This window comes from Lissotriton vulgaris, chromosome 10 (assembly GCF_964263255.1).
Source record: "Lissotriton vulgaris chromosome 10, aLisVul1.2, whole genome shotgun sequence".
Classification (NCBI taxonomy): Eukaryota; Metazoa; Chordata; class Amphibia; order Caudata; family Salamandridae; genus Lissotriton; species Lissotriton vulgaris.
In genome coordinates this window covers 506,716,134-506,742,566 of record NC_141698.1, presented here as the reverse complement: position 1 = coordinate 506,742,566, position 26,433 = coordinate 506,716,134, and the positions used below count along the sequence as shown (strand labels likewise).

The 26,433-nt window shown below is 49.9% G+C and overlaps 1 protein-coding gene across 1 annotated transcript in view; it reads left to right on the top strand.

Annotated features, from left to right (window-relative positions):
• Positions 1–26,433, top strand: part of ATF7IP2 (activating transcription factor 7 interacting protein 2) — a 280,782-nt gene that overhangs the window by 150,125 nt on the left and 104,224 nt on the right. Inside the window, exon 7 of the mRNA XM_086941363.1 lies at positions 8,906–8,952. Within this exon, the coding sequence (XP_086797489.1) occupies positions 8,906–8,952 (47 nt within the window). The remainder of the gene's footprint in view (positions 1–8,905; positions 8,953–26,433) is intronic.

The window sequence follows — 26,433 nt, the reverse complement described above, 5'->3', positions numbered from 1 at the left end:
CTTAAACACACTGGTGACATTTTCAAGGAGACCACAAGGGCAAGGGTTGTAAACCCAAGGATTGAAAGGAAATACCGGCCTGCGCCTGTAGACCCTACGTACATCAAGGGCCAGCTCCCATTGGACTCCCTGGTGGTGGCTAATGCTCGTAAGAGAGCGAACTCTCAAACAAGTAGTGATGCTCCGCCTCCGGACAAAGAATCCAAAATCTTGGAAGCTTCTGGCAAATGAGTAGCGGCTCAAGCGGCAAATATTTGGAGGATCTTAAATACACAGGCCCTATTAGCCAGATATGATAGGGCTCATTACGACACGTTAGAGCAGCTACTACAACACCTGCCTGATGCTTATAAGGAGGGAGCAGAAATGCTGATACAGGAGGGGAAGCTGATTTCAAATGCATCCATTAAATGTGCGCTAGATGCAGCAGACACAGCAGCTAGGGCCATCAACACAAGTGTGATGCTTAGAAGGCATGCCTGGCTACGCATCTCTGGTTTTAAGATCCAAACAACTTTACTCAATATGCCGGTTAACCCTGACTTTCTATTTGGTCCTGATGTAGACACGACCCTAGAAAAAATTAAGAAAAACACAGACAGCAAAATCCATGGGAGCTCTGCAGTTACAACAGTTCAGGGGCAGTTCCTTTCGTCTCTCCAGTAACGGGGGAGCCTCTAGAGGTCAAGCATCATAGCAAGCCCAATACAACAAAGGGTGCACACAGACCACCTATAACAAAAACAATAGGGGTGGATATCGTGGGAACAGCACCAAAGGCAGAGGACGAGGAAATAATAATGCCAGATCCTTCGCCACCAATAAACAGTGACGTCTTGTCACTGCCCCCAGACCATGTAACACCGGTCGGGGGAAGACTTCAGCAGTTCCTGCCAGTCTGGGAAGGCATTACCACAGACAGGTGGGTGAGACAACTTATCCAATACAGCTATTGTCTGGAACTAACCTCCACTCCACCCAACATACCCCCAAGGCACCGTCCTATTTCCGCAGACTACATGCACTTATTGCAGCAAGAAGTCATCTGCATGCTGCAAAAAGGGGCCATAGAACTCGTGCCTTTAGAACAACAGGGTACAGGGGTGTACTCACCGTACTTCTTAATCCTAAAGAAGGACGGGTCTCTCCGGCCCATTCTGGACCTCAGACCCCTGAACCAGTACATCTTGTCAGAACATTTTCACATGCTGACTTTGCAGCAAGTTCTACCATTGCTCAGTCAGGGGGACTTCCTAGCAACCCTAGACCTAAAGGACGCATATTTCCACATTCCCATTCACCCAGGACACAGGAAATATCTCAGGTTCACCATAAACAACCAGCATTGCCAGTTCAAGGTCCTGCCTTTCGGGGTCACTACAGCCCCCAGAGTGTTTACCAAGTGCTTGGCGACAGTGGCTGCGCACCTTCGTAGACAACACATCCATGTCTATCCTTATCTGGGCGACTGGCTTGTCCAAGCAAAGTCAGCACAGCAATGTGCCAGCCACATGTCCCGCACGATTCACCTCCTACACAGTCTAGGATTTTCACTAAATTACCCAAAATCACATCTTCAACCCGCACATGTACAACAGTACCTAGGAGCGACAAACACTCTGACAGCAACAGCGCAGCCAAACTCTGCCAGAATCAACAGCATGCAATTGCTGATTCAGAAATTCAGGCCCCAACACTCACTCCCAGCGCAAGTATTTATGCAGCTGATAGGTATGATGGCCTCCTGCATCTTCATAGTCCCTCACGTGAGGCTACACATGCGTCAGGACTGCTTGGCGCGACAGTGGAACCAGGCTCGGGGACATCTCAAAGACCTAGTGTTGGTGACCGGTCGTGCATACAACTCTCTGCATTGGTGGAACACACAAAACCTTTGCAGGGGACGACCGTTCCAAGAGCCTGTACCACAGATAGTGCTGACGACGGACACATCTCTCCAGGGCTGGGGGGCGCATGTCCTCCATTAAACAGTGCAGGGTCAATGGACGACGCAGCAGCAAAAGATGCACATCAACCTGTTGGAGCTGATGGCAATCTTCATGGCGATGAAGGCGTTCAGATTGCATTTGTGCAACAAAGTTGTGCTAATCCGGACGGACAACATGACTGCCATGTATTACATCCAGAAGCAGGGAGGCACACACTCTCCACAATTGTCACATCTAGCTCCGAGCATGTGGAAGTGGACCATTCAAAGCAACATGTTCCTCATGGCGGAACATCTCCCAGGCAAGGACAACCAGATGGCGGACCTGCTCAGCAGGCACAGCCACCAGATGCACGAGTGGGAGATACATCCCTCGGTGCTCCAACCGTATTTCCAGCAGTGGGGTCATCCAGAGATAGACCTATTCGCCACAAAGGAAAACTTAAAATGCCAAACCTTCGCCACCAGGTTCCCACACCCGCAGTCTCAGGGCAATGCGATATGGATGAACTGGTCAGGCAGATTTGCGTACCCTTTTCCTCCAGCACCACTCATACAGCTAGTGGCACGCAAACTGCGGCAGCACTCCATGACGCTCATCCTAGTTGCTCCAACATGGGCAAGGCAGGCGTGGTACACCTTGTTCCTAGAACTTTCAGTGGTGCCTCACCAACGACTGCGACTCACACCCAGTCTCCTCACTCAGAGCCGTGGAGACATTCAGCACCCAGATCCGCAACAGTTGAGCCTTGCAATATGGCTCCTGAGGTCATAGTGTTTGGCTACCTGAACCTGCCCCCTGACTGTATGAACATCATCAAGGAGGCAAGAAGACCTACAACCAGGGCATGCTATGCGGCAAAATGGAAGCGATTTGTCATTTACTGTTTCAATAATGACATAAATCCGTTAGATGCATCAACGCAAAACATTATATGTTACTTGTTGCATCTATACAGATGCAATCTGGCAAATAGTTCCATCAGGATACATTTAGCTGCAATGGCAGCTTATCTTCAAAACAGACAGCATCTTTCCCTTTTCAGGGTGCCAGCCATTAAAGCTTTTAGGGACTTAAGAGAGCGATTCCTCCCAGACACCCTCCTTCACCTGTCTGGAATCTGAACATAGTTCTCACCAGACTAATGGGACCACCCTTTGAACCTCTTATCTCTTGTGAGATACAGTTTCTGACATGGAAAGTGGCCTTTCTAGTAGCAATCACATCGCTAAGAAGAGTTAGTGAGCTCCAAGCCCTAACTATTCAAGAGCCTTTCATACAGATTCATGCTAATAGGATAGTGCTGCGTACCAACCCTAAATTTATGCCTAAGGTGGTGTCGCAGTTCCACATTAATCAAACCATAGAACTGCCCGTTTTCTTCCCGAATCCAGATTCAGTGGCAGACCGAGCACTGCACACACTGGATGTTAAAAGAGCTCTCTTGCATTATATAGACAGGACAAAAGATTTCAGGAAAACTGAGCAACTGTTTGTTGCCTTCTCTCCACAGCACAAAGGCAACCCCATTTCCAAATCAGGTATAGCCAGATGGATTGTTAAGTGCATACAGATCTGTTATCAGAAGGCTAAACGCACATTAACAGTTCCCCCAAGAGCGCATTCCACACGCAAGTTAGGGGCATCCATGGCTTTCCTAGGTAACATTCCACTAGAGGATATATGTAGAGCAGCCACATGGCCCACCATACATACATTTACCAAACACTACTGCGTAGATGTACACTCCAAACAGCAAGCTGCTGTAGGACAGGCTGTTCTCAGAACTCTTTTTCGGACTGCTGCAGCTGGCACGGGCAACCACCGCTAAGGAGGTAACTGCTATTTATTCTATGCACAGATATGAATTCAGCAGCCCACATGCCTCGAACGGAATATGCTACCTACCAGTATGCATCTGTTCTTGGCATGTAGGGCTGCTGACATTCATATCGCCCGCCCTCCTCCACGGTGCCTGTCGCAGCTGTAGCACTTAGAATCATTCTCAGTCATGGTCATCACTTACTGTATTATACTCTATCTCTGCTACAATGGCGAAAAACAATCTGAGGATGGAGAGGATGCCCATGCGCACTGTAGTCCAGGGGAGGAGACTCTTCCAGGACAACAATGTTCAATCATCCGGACCCAACACAAGGCCGCGATCTATGCACAGATATGAATGTCAGCAGCCCTACATGCCAAGAACAAATGCATACTGGTAAGTAGCATATTCCTTTCTGTTGTTGCAAGAGTTTGTACTTTGTCTATACCCCATAATTCAACTCCATATAGTGCTGCGGCCTGGTCCTTGTGCCTATAAATTTCCAAGGCTGGTGTTATTGACTTGGTAACAGATCTCTTAAACTTGTTTACTATTGGTCTAGAGTGTGGTACCAGGGCCATCTTAGCCTGGTTTATCTGGGCTTTCCATGATAATCTTGAGTTTAAAGTTATGCCCAGATATTTAAAGTTATAGGCATGCTCTAGTTTTAGTTCCCCCCCACTGTGACATTTTTCTTTAAGGATCTATGTTTTCATGGTCAAATATTTTGTCTTGTATTAATTTCCAATCCCTTTTTTGTGCAGTAGATATGGAAACTATCAAGTAGGTTTTGCAGTCCTTTTTGTGTATGGGAGACCAGGATGGTATTGTCTGCAAAAAGTGGAGCGGAGACTGGATTTCTACAGATCTTGGAGGAATCATGGCCACACTATTTTAAATGATCCACAACATCATTAATGTAGAGTGCACACTAGGTTGGTTCCATCACACAGCCCTGTCTCACTTCTCTTGTAATAGGGATCTGTTCTGTAAGATTGCCTTGATAGCCCCAGCGCCCCTGGCAAAATTGTTGTGGTGTAGCCAAATTATCTATGTTAGAATTTCTTCTGAGACACCTTGGGTCTTTAGTGTTGTCTACAGTAGTACTCTAGTGACGTAATCGAAAGCTACTTTTAGATCTATGAATGAATCCCTTCCACCAACCTCCTCCTTCAAGGTTTGGGAGCGCATAAAGGACCCTCTGCAATCTCAGGGCCAGTGGTCGAGCAGGGAACAGGCATATCACATCAACATGCTAGAGCTACGGGCATCTAGCCCTCAAAGGTTTCTACCAGTCCATTCAGTGGCAATATATATTGGTACAGATGGACAACACGGCCACAATGTATGATCTAACCAAGCAGGGAGGGATGCACTCTTTCCCCTTGTTCCTGGAGTCTCAAGCAGCTTTCAATCACAGAATCCATCTGCCAGGAGAACAGAACACCCAAGCAGACTTCCTAAGTCATCACTTTGAAGATCAGCAAGACTGGGTCTCCATGAGAAAGTGGTGGCAGACATTTTCATCATTTGGGTCAGCCAAGCATTGATCTCTTTGCAGACAATACTAACAAAAAATGCCACAACTACGCGTCAAGTTTTTTATCGTCCAGGGCATGGCGCTGGTGCAGGTCCGCGAAGGAGCGAATGTGGTCCCCCATCCAGACATCCCGAGTACTGATATTCCAATGAGATCCCACTGGCGAAACCCCAGCAAAGACGAGACCTCCTGCATCCAGGACCCCTGCCAAAGTGGCATCTGCCGAGTGAGTCTCCGATCCCATCGCACGTGGCGAAGAGCTGCACGCCAGGCCAGAAACACCGTCCTGGTGACCGAGGGCAGGGCCTGTGGCACTGGGCTAAAAGTGGTCTTGCCCCTCCCCAGAGAAACCGGGTGAGGACACCGTCAAGCTCGAGGAAACACCTACCCGGGAGGTGGATAGTAGTGTTTTGCAGTATGTAAAGGAAAAGGGGGAGGACCATCATCTTGAAAAGGGCACTCCTGCCCAGGGGGTTAAGGGAACGGTCTGCCACCTCTTGAGATCCGCCCTCATCTGGACGACCAGAGGCGTAATATTCAAAGCCCATTCGAGTTCCGGCAGAAGAGCTATCAAACGCCAAGGTATTTGACCGAGTGTCTCCTGAGAGGGATAACCGACTGCCAGTCATAGCAGTGTCTGGAGGGATGCAGGGGGACCGAAGTTCACTTCGCCGGGTTGAGACGGAGTCCGGAGACCCGCTCAAAAGCAACAAGAGTCGCCAGGCACCTGGGGCCAGAGCTATCCGGGTCTGCCAAATAAAACAGGACATCATCAGCATATAGGGCGATCTTATCCACCTGGCTCGAATCCCAGGCCCATCCACGAATAAGCGGGTCTTGTCGGATGAGGGCCACCAGGGGTTCCAGCGCAAATAAGAGGGGCGAGAGCGGTCACCCCCGACGCGTACCCCGACGGATCGGGAATGCCTCAGAAAGCTCCCCATTAATGAGTACTCGGGCTCTGGGATTAGTGTATAAAACTCCGATCAGATGGCAGAACGAGGGGCCGAAACCCATCCTGTTCAGCGCATCTTGCAGGTAATCCCAATTCACCGTATCGAACGCCTTCTCGAAGTCTAAGAAGAGCAGTGCCAAGTACGGGGTTAATCGCTCCCGGTGGGCCAGAGCCAGGTGGAGCTGGCGAATGCAGTGGCGAGTACCCCTGGCAGGCATGAACCCGCATTTGTCGGGGTGAACAAGGTCCTGCAGGAGGGGTCGAAGTCTCTGAGCCAAGAAGGTGAAGAAGATCTTGACCTTTGTATTGATCAGTGAGATCGGACGGTAGTCCGCACAGTTCAAGGAGGGCGGCTGCGTCTTCGGAATAACCACTATCGTGGCGACATCCGACTCTGGTGGGAATGACCCCGTCTCCGCCACATGGCTGAAAAGAACCAGCAAATATCCCGAAAGATTGCATAGTTAGTACTCCTGGGGGTATTCATCGGGATCCGGCGTCTTCCCGGGGTGTAGGAGCGAAACAGCGTCCTGGATTTCCTTCAGGGTGGGGGGGGGGGGGGGGGCGGTCCAAGGCTTCTGCAACTTCTTGAGAGAGGCACGGCAGTCGGGTACCAGTCCCTTCCAACAAGGCAGCCAGCGAAGCGTCCGGGGAACGAGCGGTGTATAGGGACGCGTAATAAGCAGCAAAGGTTTGTGCGATGGCCGAGGACGTCACTTGGAGGGCCCCGGTGTCCGAGCAGACCTCTGGAATAATAACTTTGGAATAGTACACAAGGTTGTGGAGGAGCTTGCCATTCTTGTCACCCCACCCATAAATACGGGCCACCGACGAACGCCAAAGCATCTTAGCAGATTCCAACGAGATCGAACGGATCTCCTTGCGTACCACGGCAAGTTGCCGGGAGGTATCCCTCGCGTCATTAGTGAGTTGAGCTGCTTCAAGCTGCGCTGCCCGGGATTCCAGCTGGAGAAGTTGGGCCGTCTGCTCCGATCGTTTCGCTTGGACCAGTCCCCTGGCAACCCCTCAAATAACGGCCTTGCTTGTCTCCCACAGCGTCCCCGACGAGGGAACCGAGCCCGTATTGATGGGAAAAAAAATACGCAATTCCTGACCAAGTGACTCCACCATCGCAGAGTCCTGCAAGAACCAGGCATTTAGCCGCCAAGTCGTTCTCTGGTCCATCGGAGGGAATCTGAGACGGAGAAAGACGGGAGAGAGGTCCGAGATCCGCCTGGGCAGTATTGCGCCCCCAGAAACTAGCTGGCATTCTGTGGCCGGCATCAGAAGAAGGTTGATTCAGGAGTGAGTATGATGGGCTGCTGACCAATGGCTGACGACCAGCTAGAGTGGATCTTCGCGGAGGCAACACGGGCTGCGGATGGGGTCCCCGTCGCATCCCGTAGGGGCTGTAGAGCGGCGTTAAAGTCCCCTCCCACCGCCATAAGACCCTGCGGGAGAGAGATCACTTGTGTAAGGTGGCGAAGTGTTGGAGGCAGAAGTGGGGGGGAATGTTAAGACAGAGTAGGCTCAAGAGGCGCCCCTCAATGGTACCCATAACGGCCACGTAGCGGCCTTGTGCATCAATTTCAGCTGTAGTTAGGGTAAAGGGGAGCCCTTTCCTAATTAAAATAGCCACCCCCCGGGGAGCCCCGTGTAAACCCAGAGTACCAGACCCTGTGAAAGCCATAGCGAGCGAGGAAGTTGCATTGTGTACCCAGGAGGTGCGTCTCTTGGAGAAAGAGAATGTCTGGTGCGTGGCGGTGAGCAGCGCGGAGGACAGCCGTGCGCTTAATTCGGTCCAAGAGGCTATTGACATTCCAGGAAAGGATGTGGATAGGTCTAGTGAGAGTGTAGGTCATTTAAGGGAATGGACTGTGGAGGGCCGGATAACTACCTGGGACCCTACCCACCCGGAGGGAAAGGCCCATCCGAACCAGAGCTCAGAAATGGGGCCATGGAAGGTGGCGAGCTGCACATCAACTGTGGAAACCAAGAAAGGAGGGAATTCAACTGTCGGCAGAAGCCGCCGATGGCGGCCCGTAGGCGGCCAAAAATAACAAACTGTCGAGGAACAACACAGATGTGTAACTTTCCTTTGTAGAAATGTGAGCAAAAAATGAGTTTTAGGCAAAGTTTGAGTTTGAAAATCTGGCATGGATAAAAAAAAAAGTTATGGAGGCATAAGCTGGTTGCGACTCCATTTTAGTTAGGATTGCAACCAAGCTTTTTAATTAGATTGACTCTGTATAGTGCAAAGACATTGTAGAGTAGTCATAGCTGCTCCATTATAGGTATGATTTAGAATGATTCTGCAAATTTCGAAAATGGGCCCTTCATGCTCACGCTGCCAAGAGATAGTCCTTCAGGATATGCAGTTTTTCAAAAGTGTGCAAGTAGCGCATGTAGATTTAACAGAGGACGTCCCCAAACCCTATCTGATGTGCTTTCCATGCCCTGCATCTTCAGATACGCAGAAGATGCCCATACAAGCGAAAGTGTTGAAGGTAAGTAACTTTTTAATGTGCAATGTGGCACATGCCTGTTTTTTTTTATTTCACCCCATGTCTTATTGCTTCCAGGTAACATCTGTCATTAAATAACGGTTTTGATTTTGTTTATTTCTGTCCTTTTAGCTTCAATGAGAAGGTTCGATTGAAATCTTTGACATCTGGCATTCCAGGTATTAAAACATCTTGAATTTGTGACTAGCATCATGAATTAGGTCTGGTACATTTGTGGCTATTGAATTGTTTTTATATATCCTGAATTGTTAGTGTTCTTTCCTGATTAATGTCAGATAAGAATCAAACAAAAAACTAATAATTTAGGTTGATTTGCAGTTTTCAGCACCACCAGAATTCTTTCCATCAAGAGAAGGAGTACAGTACTCTAAACAAACATGCACTTTCATACACCAGTAGTGTCCTGCTGCACATGTCCTTCAAACCCATTCAACCGCATTAGTAATGGTGTTGTCTATTCATTCCATCCCACAGGATGAGAATCACTGCTCCACTAATTAGTGTTCTTGGCTCTATTCCCCTTTGAGAATGTAAAACAGAACTGTAGCACTAAAAAATTATAGGTGGGGTAAACAAAAAAAAACAGAAGCACCCTAAATCCACAATAACTCTACATAATTTGTGGTTTATAGGGGTCATGCTGTCTCTATCTTCTTTACTGCCAGGGAAGTCTGTGTTCAGGGCCTAGGGTTATTTTTTTTTTAAACATCCTTTATTGAAAATCACAGGAGATAAGAACATTTGCAAGATTCGTCTTGCACATCTTTACATCCCGGGGATGTCTGTCATGGTTGCGGGGCTCAGTATATCACATAGCATTGTATTACTTCATACATCACGCTGGTAGTGTGCTACATACTTCCCACCCATGTTTGCGTGGCAAAGGAGAAAACATAACTTTATAAACAGTGAAAGGGGGAAAGAACCAGGGGGGATAGGGTATAGGGAGGGTGTGGTCACTAATTCCGAGAGTGTGGTGTGTGTGTGTGTTGCACGGAAGGAGTGTCGATGTTAAGGGTGCTCATGGCTATCAGGGCGCAGTTATGGGTGCGGGTCCTGTGTCAGGGAGGGTAGCGGGCTGGCGGGGGGGTGGGTGGGCGTCAGGAGCGTGGAAAGTGTTGGGCGGGACAGCGCCCTGGTGGTCGTCATGGAGCATCGGTTGCCTACGCCGTGTCTATGCTGTCGGGGTGATCGTGTGTGGTTCTGTCGGTGGTAACAAGGTTGTGGCCTATGTGTCCCCCTCTCCACCCTGTGTCTCCTGGTCCCCTCTGGGGGGGGGGTCATGCTGGGAGTGCCCCACCAGTTGGCATTCCTTGTGAAAGGAGCTGAGCGTCGCGTCCCATAGTGCCGCAATCGGGAACTGTCGCCGTCCCGCCGTTTCCTCACTGTGCAGGGTGGTACTTTCTGCCTTCGCCCAATTGTCTAGGGAGGTGCTCCAGTGCTCCGTCAGGGGTGGAGTGGCTCGTTTCCAGTGTTTCGTTATCAGCCTTTTGGCTGTGAGGAGGCCGAGGTCCCAGAAGCGAGAGGGTACTTTATTTTGTTTGGTCCGTCTGTACAGGCCGAGGAGGCCCGCCTCCCAGGTGTGTGGTATTGGCATAGCTGTGCACTTTTCTAAAATCTGTAGCACCGTCTGCCAGTATGTCTGGATCTGCGGGCACTGCCACAGCATGTGTAGCAGGTCTGCTCCCACCAGGGCACATCTGGGGCAGCTAGCCGTAGTGCCCGGGAAGTACTGGTTAATTTTATCAGGTGAAAGGTACGCTCTGTGTAGAATGTATAATTGAATCAGTTTGAAGCGTGCGTTGCGGGGAATGTTTCTTGGGCCCATGAGTATCATTGCCCACTCCTTGTCCGTCCATTCCCGTCCCCTGTCGAGTGCCCATTTGGTGCGCAGTGGCTGCAGAGTATTTTGCGTGTGTGTCAGGAGTGCCTGAGTCAGCCAGTGTACAACATGTGTGCCGTTCCCCATGACATGCAGATGTTGGATCAGTTGATGTGTAGGCAGTTCCTCAGCAATGCTCCCCCACCTCTGTGTGTACGCCATGATAATTGAGGCATGCTGTAGGAACTGTCCCGCCGGGAGGCCCGTGTCAGCGGCCAGCGTCTCAAAGGGTATCAAGGTGCCCTCAGCATAGAGGTCCGCCATGGTGTCCACCCCTGTGCGTGTCCAGTGCTCTAGTGTCGCCTCCGTGACGATGGAAGTGGTCTTAGGGGTGCCTAGGAGTGGGAGTGCTGGGGCATATGGCTTGGTGTGTTTCGTGAGCCGCAAGCTCCTGGTGTAGCACCGCGCTGCTACCTCTACATGTGGTTGTGACGATCTCCTCGAGTGAGCCAGGGGGTGGAATAGGGTATGTACTTGTGTGGTGGTCAGCACGTCTGTTGCTGTGGCCGTTTCCTCCAGGTGCTTTCCCGCGAGCCAAGCAGTCACCCACTGTAGCTGCGCAGCTAGGTAGTACAATTCCAAATTCGGTACTGCGAGGCCGCCCTCATTGACCGGCGCATACAATTTCTGAAGGGCTACCCTGGGTCTCCCGGCGTTCCAGATCAGGCCCCTGAGCATGGATGCCAGGTCCTTGAAAACGCGGGCCTGCACATATATCGGGATGTTGGCAAAATAGTACAGTAGTCTGGGTAGGACGATCATTTTCGTCAATGTGACTCTGCTCGGGACATTGAGCGGTAGGGTCTTCCAGAAGGCAATTTGGGATCTTATAGATGTGATGGCGCGTGTCAAGTTACCGTCCAGAACATCCGGGGGTGTTCTGTAGATATATATTCCCAGGTACCTAAACGTAGTTGGATGCCATGGCAGCTGTTCGCCGTTGATCCTAATGTCTGGGACCGGAATGTCGGGATTGAAGGAGTACGCCCCAGATTTGGCCCAGTTCACTTTGAGGCCAGACATGGCCTCGAAGGACCGGAAAATATCTGAGAGTCCCGGCGGTATGTTAGTGAGATCTCTGATATACAAGAGTAAGTCGTCCGCATATAGCGAGACAATGTGTGCGCCGTCTGCCAGTGGAATGCCCCATTGCGCGCCCCTATTGCGTAATATCTCGGCTAGGGGTTCTATCGCAAGCGAAAAGAGTAATGGGGACAGTGGGCAGCCTTGTCTGGTGCCGCGGCGTACCCTGATGGCATCTGAAAGTAGTTTGCCCGTGCGGACTCTCACCACGGGATGTCTGTACAACAGTCCAACCAGTTCAATGTACTCCTCCCCCAACTCGAACTTGTGCAGTACCGACAGCAGGTAGGGCCATTCGACTGAGTCGAATGCCTTCTCCAAGTCTAGAATCAAGCAACCCGACCTTGGCCAATCCCGTGTTGCATAAGTTTGCACCCTGAAGAGTCTCCGTATGTTGTGGGAGGTGCATCTAGTGGGCACGAAGCCGTTTTGATCACTATGGATTAAGGCAGGTACTAGGGTCGCCAGGCGGCGAGCAAGAGTCGACGCCAGAATCTTATAGTCTGTGTTTAGCAGCGCTAGGGGTCTGTACGAACCTAAGAGCGTTCCCTCTCGTCCCGGCTTTAGTAGGGACACTAAGGTCGCCTTGTTCATGGACAGGGGCAAGGCCGAGTCCTCCACCGCTGCTGCGTATACTCTGAGGAGCTCCGGGATCAGGATATTAGAGCAGGCTTTGTAATATTCCGCTGGCAGCCCATCGGGGCCGGGGGCCTTGCCGTTCGAGAGGGCGAAGATGGCCTCACGTAGTTCGTCCGCTGCCAGTGGTGACCCAAGGTCGTCCCGTTGGTCGTCTGTTAGGGTCGGCAGTGTTATGTCATCTAAGTATGCATCTATGGTGGGTTGTGTCGTCCGAAGGTGGGACTCGTAGAGCGCCCTGTAATGTGTCACGAAGGCCTCATGGATTTTCGACTGGGTGAATACTGTGGGGCCGACTGTGGGTTGTATCGCTGTCACAGGCGTGGTACGTTCCTCTCGCTGTATCAGCCAAGCCAGTAGCTTACCAGGCTTGTCACCTGTGTGGTGTGTACGGGCTGAGTGGGCCGTGTAGTTAATGTTTTTCAACCTGGCGAGCAATCTGTCATGTTCTGCCCGCATCTCCAGCAAGTCAGCGTGCGCGCCCGCGGCTGCTGCCTGTTCCGCTTGCAGCAAGCGTGATTCTAAGCGTCTAAGGTCAGCTTCCAATTGTCGTCGGGAATGTGCCTGAGTGCCCAAGCATTGCCCCCTAAGGACCACTTTGAAAGCGTCCCATTCTATTTGTGGTGTTGACGCTGTGCCAGTGTTGTCCTCAAAATATTGTGCAGTTTGTGCATTTATGGAGTCCCGAAATTGGCCGTCTAACAGTAGGTCGGGTTGTAGCCTCCACGTTGGGATCGGGGCCCGTGGCTGTTCCCACAGTAACTCTAACGTATGCGGGTTGTGATCAGAGTGTGTGCGGCCCATGTAGGTGGTGTCTGTGACATGTGGCAGGATTTCGCTGGTGACCATATACCTATCCAGGCGTACATGTAGGGCGTGCGCTCCCGAATAATATGAATAGACCCTGGAGTGCGGGTTTCGGGTGCGCCATGCGTCGTGTAGGTCCCATTGTGCGGACCAGGCCCGGAGTGTGTTCGCGGTATTATATGCCTGCGAGTTAGGTTGTGGAGGGTGGGAGCGGTCCAGTGCTAGGTCTAGTGAGCTGTTATAGTCCCCACCGAGTACCCAGGGGACCCCATGCCAGGGGGCTAGTGCGTGTGACAGCTGGGTGAGGAAATCCGACAAGCCTGTGTTGGGCGCATACACTGATGCCAACACCAGTGGATTCCCATCTAGCCTGCCGTGGATTACTACGTATCTCCCCCCAGGATCTATGTGTACGTCCAGCGTGGTCCATGGGGTGCCCGGCTTAACCCATACCAGTGTCCCTTTGGCATAAGACGAGAAACCTGTGGCATATAATTGTCCGCGCCACCTGCGGCGTAGCGTGGGTGTCTCAGCGCCGCTGAGGTGTGTTTCCTGCAGTAGGGCGATTTGTATGTGGTGGCGTTTGAGGTATGAGTAAATTTGGTAACGCCGGGACGGTGTATGCATACCCCTCACATTCCACGTACAAACTTTATAGGCCAACATTGCATGTACACAATAGCATTTCCCTCCCAACCGACCGCCGCTCCCACATGGTACCCACACATGCCATCGAGCAAACATTCCTGCGAACAATCAGAATAAATTGGCACACTACTTCGTTTAAGACCAGTGGGGGAAAAGGGGACATGGCTGAAAGAACAGCTAGCCAGCGAACATCGTGAACAGTTAGAATACCAAAAGGTCGGATGCAAAACGTGCTCCCGTCCATGCTCTCTAGGAGAGCAACCAACTTGTAAGTCTAAGGGGGTGGTTGTGCTATGCGCACTTAGTCAGTAAGATCAAGTCAGTGATGGCGTTGTGGGAGAGCCCACTGCCTTCCCGGGAAGAGCGTGCCGGCCTATACCGCACTGGCGCGCAGGGAGCCCCATTCATACATGCAGCAAGCATTATACGTTACTTGATCCAGTTGAGCCGCTGCTAGGCGAAGAGTCTCTGCAGTCGTATCCTGGTCAGGCACCCAGTGTCAGACAGCAGCGTCCCACCCATCGGGGAGGACTCCTGGTGTGTATCCATTGCTAGTCTATCCCTCAGGGTTGAGGGGGTCGCCCCCCGTCAGTTCTGGTAGTGCGTGGCTCCGGGGCCATCTTGGTGGCGCTGAGCAAATGTTTCTGGGGTCGCCTTGCTCGTTGCTTGGTCAGCTGATGTAGTCCGCCGTTTGGGGAGTGACATCCGGTCGCCCCTCCGATGTTGGGGAGTCCGGTACTCCATAAAGGGCCTCGTCGTCGCTGGGAAATTCCTGTGTGCCGCCTTCCGCCGTGTCGTTCTGCGCTTAGGATCTACTAAGTTCCATCACCAGGCGAAGGGCGTCCTGCTTCTCCTGGCGCGTGGTGTCCGCTGGGGGGGGGAGTCCTCGTCTCGGAGTCCGGCCCTGCTCGTGATCTCTGGCGGGGTCGACGTCTTCTCCTATAGCCTCCGGGTTGTCGCCGGGGCGCGGATCCCGCAGTTGTTCTTGGGACTGTGTCTACTCCACTGTCCAGCCATGATTCTGCTTCCGCTGGGTCCGTAAAAAAATGAGTCCGTTCTCCAGCCACTACCCTCAGTTTTGCGGGGAACAGCAGGGAGTATTGCAAGCCCAGCTGTCTCAGGCGCTTCTTCACTGCCATGAAGTCTTGTCGTTGCCGTTGCACCTGTATGGTATAGTCCGGGAAGAACATTACCGTTGCATTGTCAATCCGGACCTCATGGAGTTTCCTCGTCTCGCGTAGTATGGAGTCCCTGTCTCGGTAATTCATCACGCGGAGCAGCATGGGCCTCGGGTTGGAGCCCGTCGCCAGGGGCTTGGTGGGGACTCTGTGAGCTCGTTCTATTACGAAGTGTGGGGAGAGAGACCCCTCCGGCAGAATGTCTCTCAGCCACTGTTCCATGTGTTCCTCCGGGGACCTCCCCTCCCATTTCTCCGGAACCCCGACAAGGCGTACGTTATTTCTGCGTGTCCTGCCTTCCGCATCTTCAGCTCTGTCCTCCAAGAATTCCACCCTGTTCAGTAAGTCCTGTATTTGCTTGTGCGACTGGTCTGTCCGGGGTTGAAGCTCCTGTATGTTGCGTTCAAGGGTTGTGGTGCGTTCCGCCAGCTTCTTATGGTCCGCCCGTAGGTGCGTCAGGTCCACGGCCACGCTGTCTATTTTGGCGGCCAGGGAGGTGCGGGTCAGTTGCATGGACTCTTCCAGTCTTTCCATTGCTGCCAGCATTGTGTCGAGCTTTGCCGCTGTGTGGTCTGGGTCTGTGCCTTTCCCGGACTTATCCATTTTGCCTTTCGAGATTGCGCCTCCAGCCCCAGCGCGCGTCCTAGGTCCGTTAGACATCTGCACCACGGTGTCGCTCTCGCGCCGGTGGTGTGTCCCACCTCCTGGGGGCCTGTCGATGTGTGAACTCACCGAGTGTCAGGGCAGTAGAGTATCCCCCGGTGTGCACAGTGTGTGTGTGTGCAGACGTCTGCGTCCGTGGCTTCTCGTCGGTGGTATTCCACCTCCGGGGATTGTTGGGCCGATGTCTCACCAGCAGCGGGCGGCGTGGGTTCTAGGCGTGCCTCCCCTCGTCGTGTCTGGGTGCCGCAATGAGCTGTGCGGGCCGTTGCACACTTGATGCAAGTGGTGTTGTGGGCGCCGTGTGCCCTCGGCGTGTCGTGGTCCGGCCGTGGGCAGGTGCTTGTTCCTACAGCCGGGATGGCGCAGATCACTTCACTGGAGCTAAGTGAGGGTCAGCCGTGTCCGCTACCCAATTGCGCGCCTGTTCCTGCCGATGACAGTTCTGGGCCAGGTCCACCAGCCGCTGTGTGGAGGGGTAGGGTCCCCGGGGGTGTGGGGGGGTGTTTGCAGGTCCCCGCTGCTGGTGAAGCAGGTCTTCCCCGCCTACCTTTGGTGCACGTCAGTCCAGCCGGCTCCCTCCAGGCGGTCTTGGGCTGCTGACCGGTCGGGGCGCGGGGGCGGGAGGCGCCTGCTGCGTGGGTCTGCAGGTCGGGCCAGGGCCAGTCTCAGAGATCGCCAGTACCCCGCTGCACTTCGTGATCACCTAGTGCGTGGGCCACGAGTTCAGGCCTACCGTGTGTGGCGAAGCCGCGGTCTCTCCTGATCGCCAGTCCGGGTTGGGTGCCTCGCGGGCGGCCTCCGTGCCGCAGAAGTCTCGGTGATTTTCACCGTCACCGATCTGTCCCAGAATCGGCAGGGTGGTGAAGGGAGACGTCCCAGTGCGGCGCCGGCGGTTTTCGGCCGGCTGCAAGCGGCGGTTTCACGGGTAAATGCGCCGGGAAGGGGAGCTCGGTGCGGAGCTCTACCCAAAGGCGGCCATTCACGTTGCGCGCTTAGCCACGCCCCCCAGGGCCTAGGGTTATACTTTACCTAAGCTTACTCCCCACCATGAAACTGAGATCCCAACTAGGTTTAAATATAATTGCTTATTGTTTGACACAGTTGACCAGCTTGTGGTCTGTGTATTGTCTTGCCTATCATGGAATCTTCCATAACATTAAACAACGCTCACAGTCCCTGGAATGTTTTCAAACCTAGAAATGTTGCCAATTATCACAAATGGCTGTGCAAATGTGATCCGTTTTATTTTTTAAAGATAGGCACAAATTTGATAATTAAGATATTGTTGCCAACAGAACCAGTCACTTGCCCCCTTTTACATATTATCAACATTAACGTCTAACGCTGCCCATGTCCCTCCATGTCAGTTTCTTGTATTGAGGGAGAAATACATATATATGCCCTATAAGCATTCCAATTTCTCCACTTTCAATCCCATTTCCGGGGCATCCCCTATTTACAAAACAATTTTTTCAGCAAGCATGCACCAGTCCATATCCTGCTCCCATTCTTCAACTGTTGGTGCCTCCTGTCTTCCCCACCTACAGGCAATGTCCCGTTTTGCCATTACCATCCCAAGAGTTCCCATGTTTGTTCTATGCAGGTCAGATCTGTTACTTCCAACAAACAAAAGAGTGGCCTGGTCAGAAACCTGTATGTGTGCCGCAACTGAACTAGTGCCCCGAAACCATTAGTAGCACTAGAAGTGATAGCCCAGGCCTGTTAGAAAAATTCCCATCAGCCCACCCATGTGGTGGAATGTCGTCATGTGGGAGATGTCACCAATCCAATTCTCAAACAGTGCACCTAGTCATGGTGCAGAGATGGGTGGATTAACATGGTGTAAATACAGACCAATGGGCTTCACTGGTGATGCTAATGGGGTGCAGTGCAAAAAAATTAAAGTGATAAACGTGAAGGTAAAATTGACTCCGAGGGCCAAAATCAATTTTAATCAGTATGGCGCTTGGGTCAAGATTAAAATTCTGCCAAAATAGTTTGAAATAATAACTATATGTGGGCAGAGTAAGTGAAGGTCGACATGTTTCAGCTGTACTGACTATTGGTCTTAGCTTTCTTCAGGACCATTAAAGAAACTGCGACTGCAAATCAAAAATTAGAGGATCAGTGATGCACGCTAATGTACATTGGATAAGTCCTACCAGTTCCTCTGAGCCCAGATGGATGCTGTAGGAAGTCCAGAACTGTATGTATCTCCTGAAGAAGAGACATAAGCGTGAATCAATAAACCATGTAGTGCACAACAGATTTCGGGAGAACAAGCACAAGATACTAGGCACACAGACAGGGCGGTGGAGACAGTCTCTCCCCGCTAAATATATTGCTATGTTGTAATCAGTGTATAAAAATCACATAAATGAGAATGAGTATAGTAACTTACCCAGCATTATGTGGGAGTACGCCTCACCTCACCCGGAACCCACTCGGGAAAAAGGGAGGCCCCGCTCTAGTTAAGGAGGGAAATGGACAGAAAAAGTACCTTTGAAAAATAGCAGAGGGACTAACAACAATAATAGTTGCCATTTCCATAACTGTTCTTAACAAAACCTAGCTTTAACCAAAAAAGAAACTCAACCAAATATAAGAAAGTTGACTATGAGACTATGCAGAGCATCAATCAACCACAGTTGGAGGGCAAGGGTACTCCTTGGAGGACTGTGTCTAGTGATGAAATGACTCCAAGAGGCTTTTAGTAACCTTGGGGGACTGTATCTAGCGATAAAATGACTACCAGAGGTTATCAATAACCAAGTACTGGGCAAATGACTGAAGGCTAAAGGTGGGTAGAGCCACTCCTCAAGGCAACTATCACTAGTACTAAAATGGCTGAACAGCAGGCGGTGAAAAATCTCTCACTAGATCCGTCCATCATTATAAAACCGGCGGACAAAGGGGGAGCCACTGTTGTTATGGACCTGGAACAGTACCGTCAGGAATGCCTCAGACAGCTGGACAATGATAAATTCTATCGTCGTCTCACTTCAGACCCCACCCAAAGTCTACTTACTGAAATCAAAACTTTGGTGGACGAAGGGAATATGGAGGGGTGGATTACACCTCAGGAAGCTAGATTCCTCATAACAGAGAAACCCACCATTCCAGGTTTCTACTGTCTCCCTAAAATCCACAAGGCCACGAGACCACCACCAGGCCGTCCCATCATCTCAGGGATTGGTTCCATTTTGGAACCACTCTCCACCTTTGTAGACCATTTTCTAAGACCTTTAGTTAAGAAAATGCCCACGTATCTGGAGGACACAGCCGATGTCCTCAGATTATTACCAACTATTGAGTACAACGTGGAAATTGACCTCATGGTCAGTTTTGATGTAGAATCACTCTACACCTGTATTCCACAACAGGACACGTTGGATACAGTCAGAGGTCTTCTGTCAATGGAAGATCTGGACAGCATAACCCCAGTCAACTTTATTCTATCTCTTGCAGAACTGGCAATGAAGCAAAACTATTTCAAGTTTGAAGAACAGCTGTTTTTACAGATCTCCGGGACCTCCATGGGGAGTGTCTTTGCCCCGAGTCTGGCAAATCTTTACGTACACCAAATGGAACAGACTCACATCCTCAACCATAGCAACCCATTTTCAAAACACCTGGTGCTATGGAAGAGGTATATAGATGACGTCCTGGTAGTGTGGCGAGGCTCTATCCCTGAAGTACAAGCTTTCCACACTTGGCTCAATGGATGTAACCCTCATCTCAAGTTCACGCTGGAGTACAGTCACACAAGACTCCCCTTCCTTGACCTATCTATCTTCCCCGAGGATGGCAGTCTCCGTAGTGAGTTGTTTACCAAACCGATGGCAAGAAACTCACTCTTGTCATTCAACAGCCACCACCCACGCTCCCTTAGGGAGAACCTTCCGGTGGGTCAGTTCCTCCGGGTTAGGAGGAATTGTTCATCCAGAGAACTTTTCAACAAACATGCAACCACACTAGCCACTCACCTAGAGGAACGCTATTACCCCAAGCATCTTGTGAACAAAGCATGGAAGCGTGCCTCGAACAACAACCGCGAGGCACTGATTGAGAAACGCCCACCCAAACCACCAATGGAGCGCCTGACATTTGTGAGCACATTCAGTACAATGTCTAACCTTGTCCAGAAAATGGTTCGCAAACACTGGACGATTTTGAATAGCACTGGGGCCAACCTTCCATTACCATTATTCTCATTTAAAAGGGCACCTAGTCTTCGAGACACTCTTGTCCGTACAAGACCCAGGACTACCAAGACTGACGGCTCAACAACCTTATGGAACCTTCCCCCAGTCTCTGGTCACTACCCTTGTGGGTCGTGTAGTGTCTGTCCCCAGACTGAAAAAACTACTACAGTCGATATAGGGACTGGCAGGACATGGTTGCTAAAGAAGCATACGAATTGTAACACCGACAACGCTATCTACATGATAACGTGTCCCTGTTCCCTCAAGTATGTTGGCTATACCACCCGCAAGATTAAGATAAGAATAGGGGAGCACAAAAGCACCATTAGGTGTCGCAAACAGGCTACTAAACTAACAAACCACTTTCTGGAGCAAGGACACACTGCTGACGAAATGAAATGGGTCATTTTAGAAAGGCCATTTATTCCGTCACACATCAGTGACGTAGCCAAATTTCTTTTCAGGAAGGAGCAAAAATGGATTTTTCTTTTGAAAAGTCACATGCAAGGTTTGAATGATGACATACCGTGGACATCGCTGTAAATCCAACTAGTCCAGAGTCTTTTGCATCTGTCTTTTAAGCTGTCTCATCCAGTTAGCATCCTTGTGGTCGTTTAAGACTCTATCCCAGACCATATTTAGCCAATTTGAGCCTGATACACCACTTGGCACATACATATTACTTATTTTTAGTACACACTGTCAATTCTTGTTGTCATTAGGAGGGTATGTCCAGCTGCCTCCACTGTGGCTCAATCTATGTATCGCATATATAGATATTATGGCATATACACTTACTTTCTCCCACATTGGTAATAGGGATTACAAATGATCACATACGATTCCCTTACATCTCTCATTTATTATAACTGAGTGCCTTTGATATGACTGTCAATTTGGCAGTAGCTGGTAAAGCTCCGTTTTCCTTTCGGTGTCACACATCGGCAGTATGATCGCCATCGATGTGTTTGTACACCAGCGCATGCGCAGTACACTCTGACACATGCGCTGATTGTTACACATGGTTAAGAGCCCGCGCATGCGCTCTACGGCCTATGCGCTGTGCGCATGCGCGTTCAATAGTTCGCTGCTCACGCGCCGCACTATCGGGATGCCTAGCGCATGCGCATTTTAGCGCAGGCTTCCGATCTACTAAGCGGTCGCTTTAACAAACAGCAACAGCTGCAGCCAGGTACCCAATCAACTAGGGTATAAATACACATGCGCACTGAGCGTCGGTACCTCCGTTCCTTCTCGGACGCCGGCAACGAGGTACCGACGGACAGGTAGGGTACCAGACCTTCACCTTACTATTTCAATAGGGCGAGCCATTTTAGTACTAGTGATAGTTGCCTTGAGGAGTGGCTCTACCCACCTTTAGCCTTCAGTCATTTGCCCAGTACTTGGTTATTGATAACCTCTGGTAGTCATTTTATCGCTAGATACAGTCCCCCAAGGTTACTAAAAGCCTCTTGGAGTCATTTCATCACTAGACAAAGTCCTCCAAGGAGTACCCTTGCCCTCCAACTGTGGTTGATTGATTCTCTGCATAGTCTCATAGTCAACTTTCTTATATTTGGTTGAGTTTCTTTTTTGGTTAAAACTAGGTTTTGTTAAGAACAGTTATGGAAATGGCAACTATTATTGTTGTTAGTCCCTCTGCTATTTTTCAAAGGTACTTTTTCTGTCCATTTCCCTCCTTAACTAGAGCGGGGCCTCCCTTTTTCCCGAGTGGGTTCCGGGTGAGGTGAGGCGTACTCCCACATAATGCTGGGTAAGTTACTATACTCATTCTCATTTATGTGATTTTTATACACTGATTACAACATAGCAATATATTTAGCGGGGAGAGACTGTCTCCACCGCCCTGTCTGTGTACCTAGTATCTTGTGCTTGTTCTCCCGAAATCTGTTGTGCACTGCATGGTTTATTGATTCACGCTTATGTCTCTTCTTCAGGAGATACATACAGTTCTGGACTTCCTACAGCATCCATCTGGGCTCAGAGGAACTGGTAGGACTTATCCAATGTACATTAGCGTGCATCACTGATCCTCTAATTTTTGATTTGCAGTCGCAGTTTCTTTAATGGTCCTGAAGAAAGCTAAGACCAATAGTCAGTACAGCTGAAACATGTCGACCTTCACTTACTCTGCCCACATATAGTTATTATTTCAAACTATTTTGGCAGAATTTTAATCTTGACCCAAGCGCCATACTGATTAAAATTGATTTTGGCCATCGGAGTCAATTTTACCTTCACGTTTATCACTTTAATTTTTTTGCACTGCACCCCATTAGCATCACCAGTGAAGCCCATTGGTCTGTATTTACACCATGTTAATCCACCCATCTCTGAACCATGACTAGGTGCACTGTTTGAGAATTGGATTGGTGACATCTCCCACATGACGACATTCCACCACATGGGTGGGCTGATGGGAATTTTTCTAACAGGCCTGGGCTATCACTTCTAGTGCTACTAATGGTTTCGGGGCACTAGTTCAGTTGCGGCACACATACAGGTTTCTGACCAGGCCACTCTTTTGTTTGTTGATAGCTTCTCTTGGGGCATGAGTGGTTCTGGTCGTTAAATATAGCCCTAGTTGACCCTCCCTACGCCTATTTCCAGATCTGTTACTTCCCAGATACTGAGGAGGCATATCTTTGGCTGGGGTGACAGTTCCTTTTCACATACCTGTTGTAACTGTGACGTTACCCCCTCCCAGTATTGTTGACTTATCTGGCATTCCCATAATATGTGGTAGTATGTATCGACTTGATTACAATTCCTGTGACATAGTGCGTTTTCCTTTTTACCCATTTTTACCACTTCTTCGCAGGAGTAATACATCCTATGTAGTGTTTTTTGCTTTATCAGTCTACGTCTAGCTGTTATAGCCACTTCTTGTGGAGAGGACAGCCCTTGTCGCCATTAGTCTTCCTCGAGGTCCCCCAAGTCAGTCTGCCACTGAGAGTAGAGTTGTGTTAGTGGATCAGGGAGGTTGTTAATTATCTTTTGGTATGTCATGGAGATGGCTCTCCGAATCTAGTGGTCTGTGAGCAATCTGTCTTCTGGCTAGGTAGCTTCTGGCAGGTTTTGGTACATGGGATGGCTGCTGTCAGTGCGTGTTTGATTTGTGTGTAACGAAATATCTCCGTCTCTGCCATTTCATACTGTTTGCAAATGTGAGTATTTTCCTCCTGCACCAGAGATCGCCTTCTTTGGAGATCCCAATGATGTCACATTTATGGAATCCTTAATTGGTACTGAGGTTGCCCAATATTCCTGCCTCCCAGAGTGTGGTAGCCTGTGTCAGTTTGTTGTACCGTCCTAGTTTCTTTGTCACTCTGTGCCATAGTGAAATTGTCTGATATTAGCGGTTTGGAATATTGCATAGGGAGGTTTTATAGCCCCCTGGACCCATGAGCCATCGATCCATCTGGTATGCTGGGGCGTCTGGAGGGCGGTGTACCCAACGATTTCTAACCAATAGTTGGGCTGCCCAATAATATTTTTATTTATTTATTTATTCATAGTGTTTTGTATAGCGCGAACAAGACCCGTGGGTATCAGAGCGCTTAACATGGAAAGAATTACAGAAAGACATTATAATAGCATTACTAACAACAAAACAGATATGAGGTAGAGGCAATATATTGTCTGGACGTGATTATATATATATATATGTTCCTAATGTCTGTGCAATTAGCATTAGGTGCGAACAAAGCTTGGCTTGTGTCAAGGTAACACTTCAAGCTTGGTGAGGTAGGGTTATAAGGCATTCCAGTGCAGATCAAGAATAATATAGATAAGTAAATAAAGTGAGGTAGAGGTTATATAGTTTTGTTTGTGAGATATAGAGATAAGTTCACACGTATATGAGGTAGCAGTAAAGCGTCTAGCCTAGGTTAGAACATGGAATCAGTCAATTGTCAGATATTGATCTTCCTATTTTCATGAAGAGGACAACCCTCTGTTAGCGTAAATGATCATCCCAGTAATCAGTAGGTTTCTCTAGGTAGGGTATTTACTCATCAAGTGGCTCTTCAGTTCTCGTTTGAATGTTACTGTATTTTGAATCCTCCTGATGTTTGGTGGGAGTGAGTTCCAGATTCTGGGGGCAGCTCCAGAGAATGATCGGTTGTAGGTCTTTATCTTGTGGAAAAAGGCTGGTCGCAGTAGCAGCTCCTTTGCGCTTCTAGTTGGTCTGTTACCTCCTGATAGCTTAAGTTTCTTGGCTAGGTATCTAGGCATGTTGTAGTGCACCGCTTTATGGGTAATACAGGCCATCCTCATTTGAATTCTGGCCTCGTAAGGTAGCCAGTTTAGTGCTTTCAGGTGAGGAGATATGTGATCGAATTTCTTCGTTCCCGTAATGAGTCTAGCCGCTGCGTTGAGGCAGGCTTTTAGTGGTGCTGTGGATGTTTTCGGTAGGCCAGCTAACGTGGTGCAGCCGTATTCGATCCTCGAGATAACTAGTGATTGGATAGCCAGTTTTAGATCCGCCTCTGAGATAAAGGGTTTCAGTTTTCTTAAGTAATTCAAGTGGAAGCGGGCGCTCTTGGCCATAGAGTTAATGTGGTCTTTCATGTCGAGGTTCTCATCTAGCGTGATTCCTAGTGATTTGGCTCTCACATCAGGCAGCACCATCCCACCATCATACTATCCCCAGATCAATTTGTTAATTGTATCTGTGGTGGCCGGCCATTCTGTTGTAATGTCCTAATTTCCCCTTCTATTGTATGGAAGTAAGTCTCTGGGACCTTGTATGGTGTATTTTGTAGGATATAGAGGAAACTAGGTAGGGCCATCATTTTAAAGAGGTCCGCTTGGCCTAGCAGAGACCAGGGCAGGGATCTCAAAAGGTGCACGTCATGTAGCAAGTGTGTTATCAGACCCATGAGATTGTGTGTATAGAAAAGGTCAGCGGCTGCTTTTATGAATATAGCTAAATGCCAGAAGCCCTCTGTCACTATTGTTGCTTCACAGTTTGGAGGATATTTTCTTTTTTGATTGTTTTTATGATTGTGATGTTGCATTACCCCCTCCCCCTCCCCCCCCCACACACACACACACTTTTTGCCTGGTTTTTGATGCGACTTTCACTGTAGAGTAACTGGTTCCCTGCTGTTCAGGTTCAGGTTCCCACTACCAGTGTTATTTCCCTAAAAACATGTCCTCAGTTGGTAGTTCTGCCTCCTCCTGTAAGCCTCTAGTAAGTGGTACCATGGGTACCTAGGGACTAGAGGCTGAAGAGGGTCGCCTGGAATTCTCTTACTAGTACCATGCGACTGCCCCTGAAGCTGGCATGTCGCTGTGAGGTAACAAAATGACCAAGTCAACATGGCACACTGCCTGTGTGCCATGCCAGCTAGCACTACCTAAGATATAGGTAAGTCACTCCTCTAGCAGGCCTTACCAGCCGTAAGGCTGGGTGCACTATATCCCAGGTTTGGGCATAACTGCATGACCAGATATTCCCCTACAGTATTTGAGTTTTAGTAGTAGAGTTAGAGTATTTGAACCCACCAAACCTGGTCTCTGATCAGCTGTAGGCAGCCAGCCACTACCAGACATGTTTCTGGACCCCCTGAGTAGAGAGCCCCTGCTCTCTGGGACCAGAAACCATGCACATTCTGGACAAAGGTGTCATGCCTCCTTCCCTAGGATGGGTCAGTGCTCGAAGCAGGGAGCTTCAAAGGCCTGTCACTTTGTAATGAGACCCCGATCCTCTGCAGACGGCAGCCCCCGGCTAACACCCCCACTTTGGGTGGGAAAACTTAAGAGGTGTGTCGAACTCTGCCAACCCCACCTGTCAAGTGGGGTAGGCGAGATGAAGCATAACTTTCAGTCCCCGCCATCCTGAAGATGGGGGACCCCACCAATCACTGCTAGGTCAATGCCCTCCTCACACAGGAGGTTGCCATAATAAAGGGTATAGTCACCCCAGGTAAAGTGCCCATTGGCCCTACCTACTACACACCAAAAACCTCCTAAATTTAGTATTTAGGTGCCCCCCCCCCCCAGACCAAGAAAGTAGATCTGCGACGACCTAAGAAGTAAGACACCCTGCAGCAGAAGCCTGAAGTCAACAACTGCCTTGGCCCCAACTCTACCGGACTGTCGCCAGCTTCGACAACCCTGCTACTCTGAAACCCTTGGAGGACTGCTGCCTTCAACAAAGACGCCAATCTCTCCTGGACAGCGGACCTGTCCAGAAGAAACCTACTCCAAAGACGCCAGATCCAGGTGGATTCGCATCTTATGCCCACTCTGCACCTGAAACCAACTTCCTGAGTCTGAGTCGCTCACCTGTGCAGTGAAGACGCCCCAGTGATCATGATCTTGTGTCCAGCTTTGGCTGACCGCTCCTGACCTCCACAACGGTGCCTGCAGAGTGAATCCAGAGGCTCCCCCGATTGTGAATAGCTCTGATCAGAAGACTTCGACGTCGAAAGGCATCCCTGCACCTAAAGCCCCTGGGCCTTGGTGAGAGTAACTGACAGTGCCCCTATGACCCCTTACACAACTTAC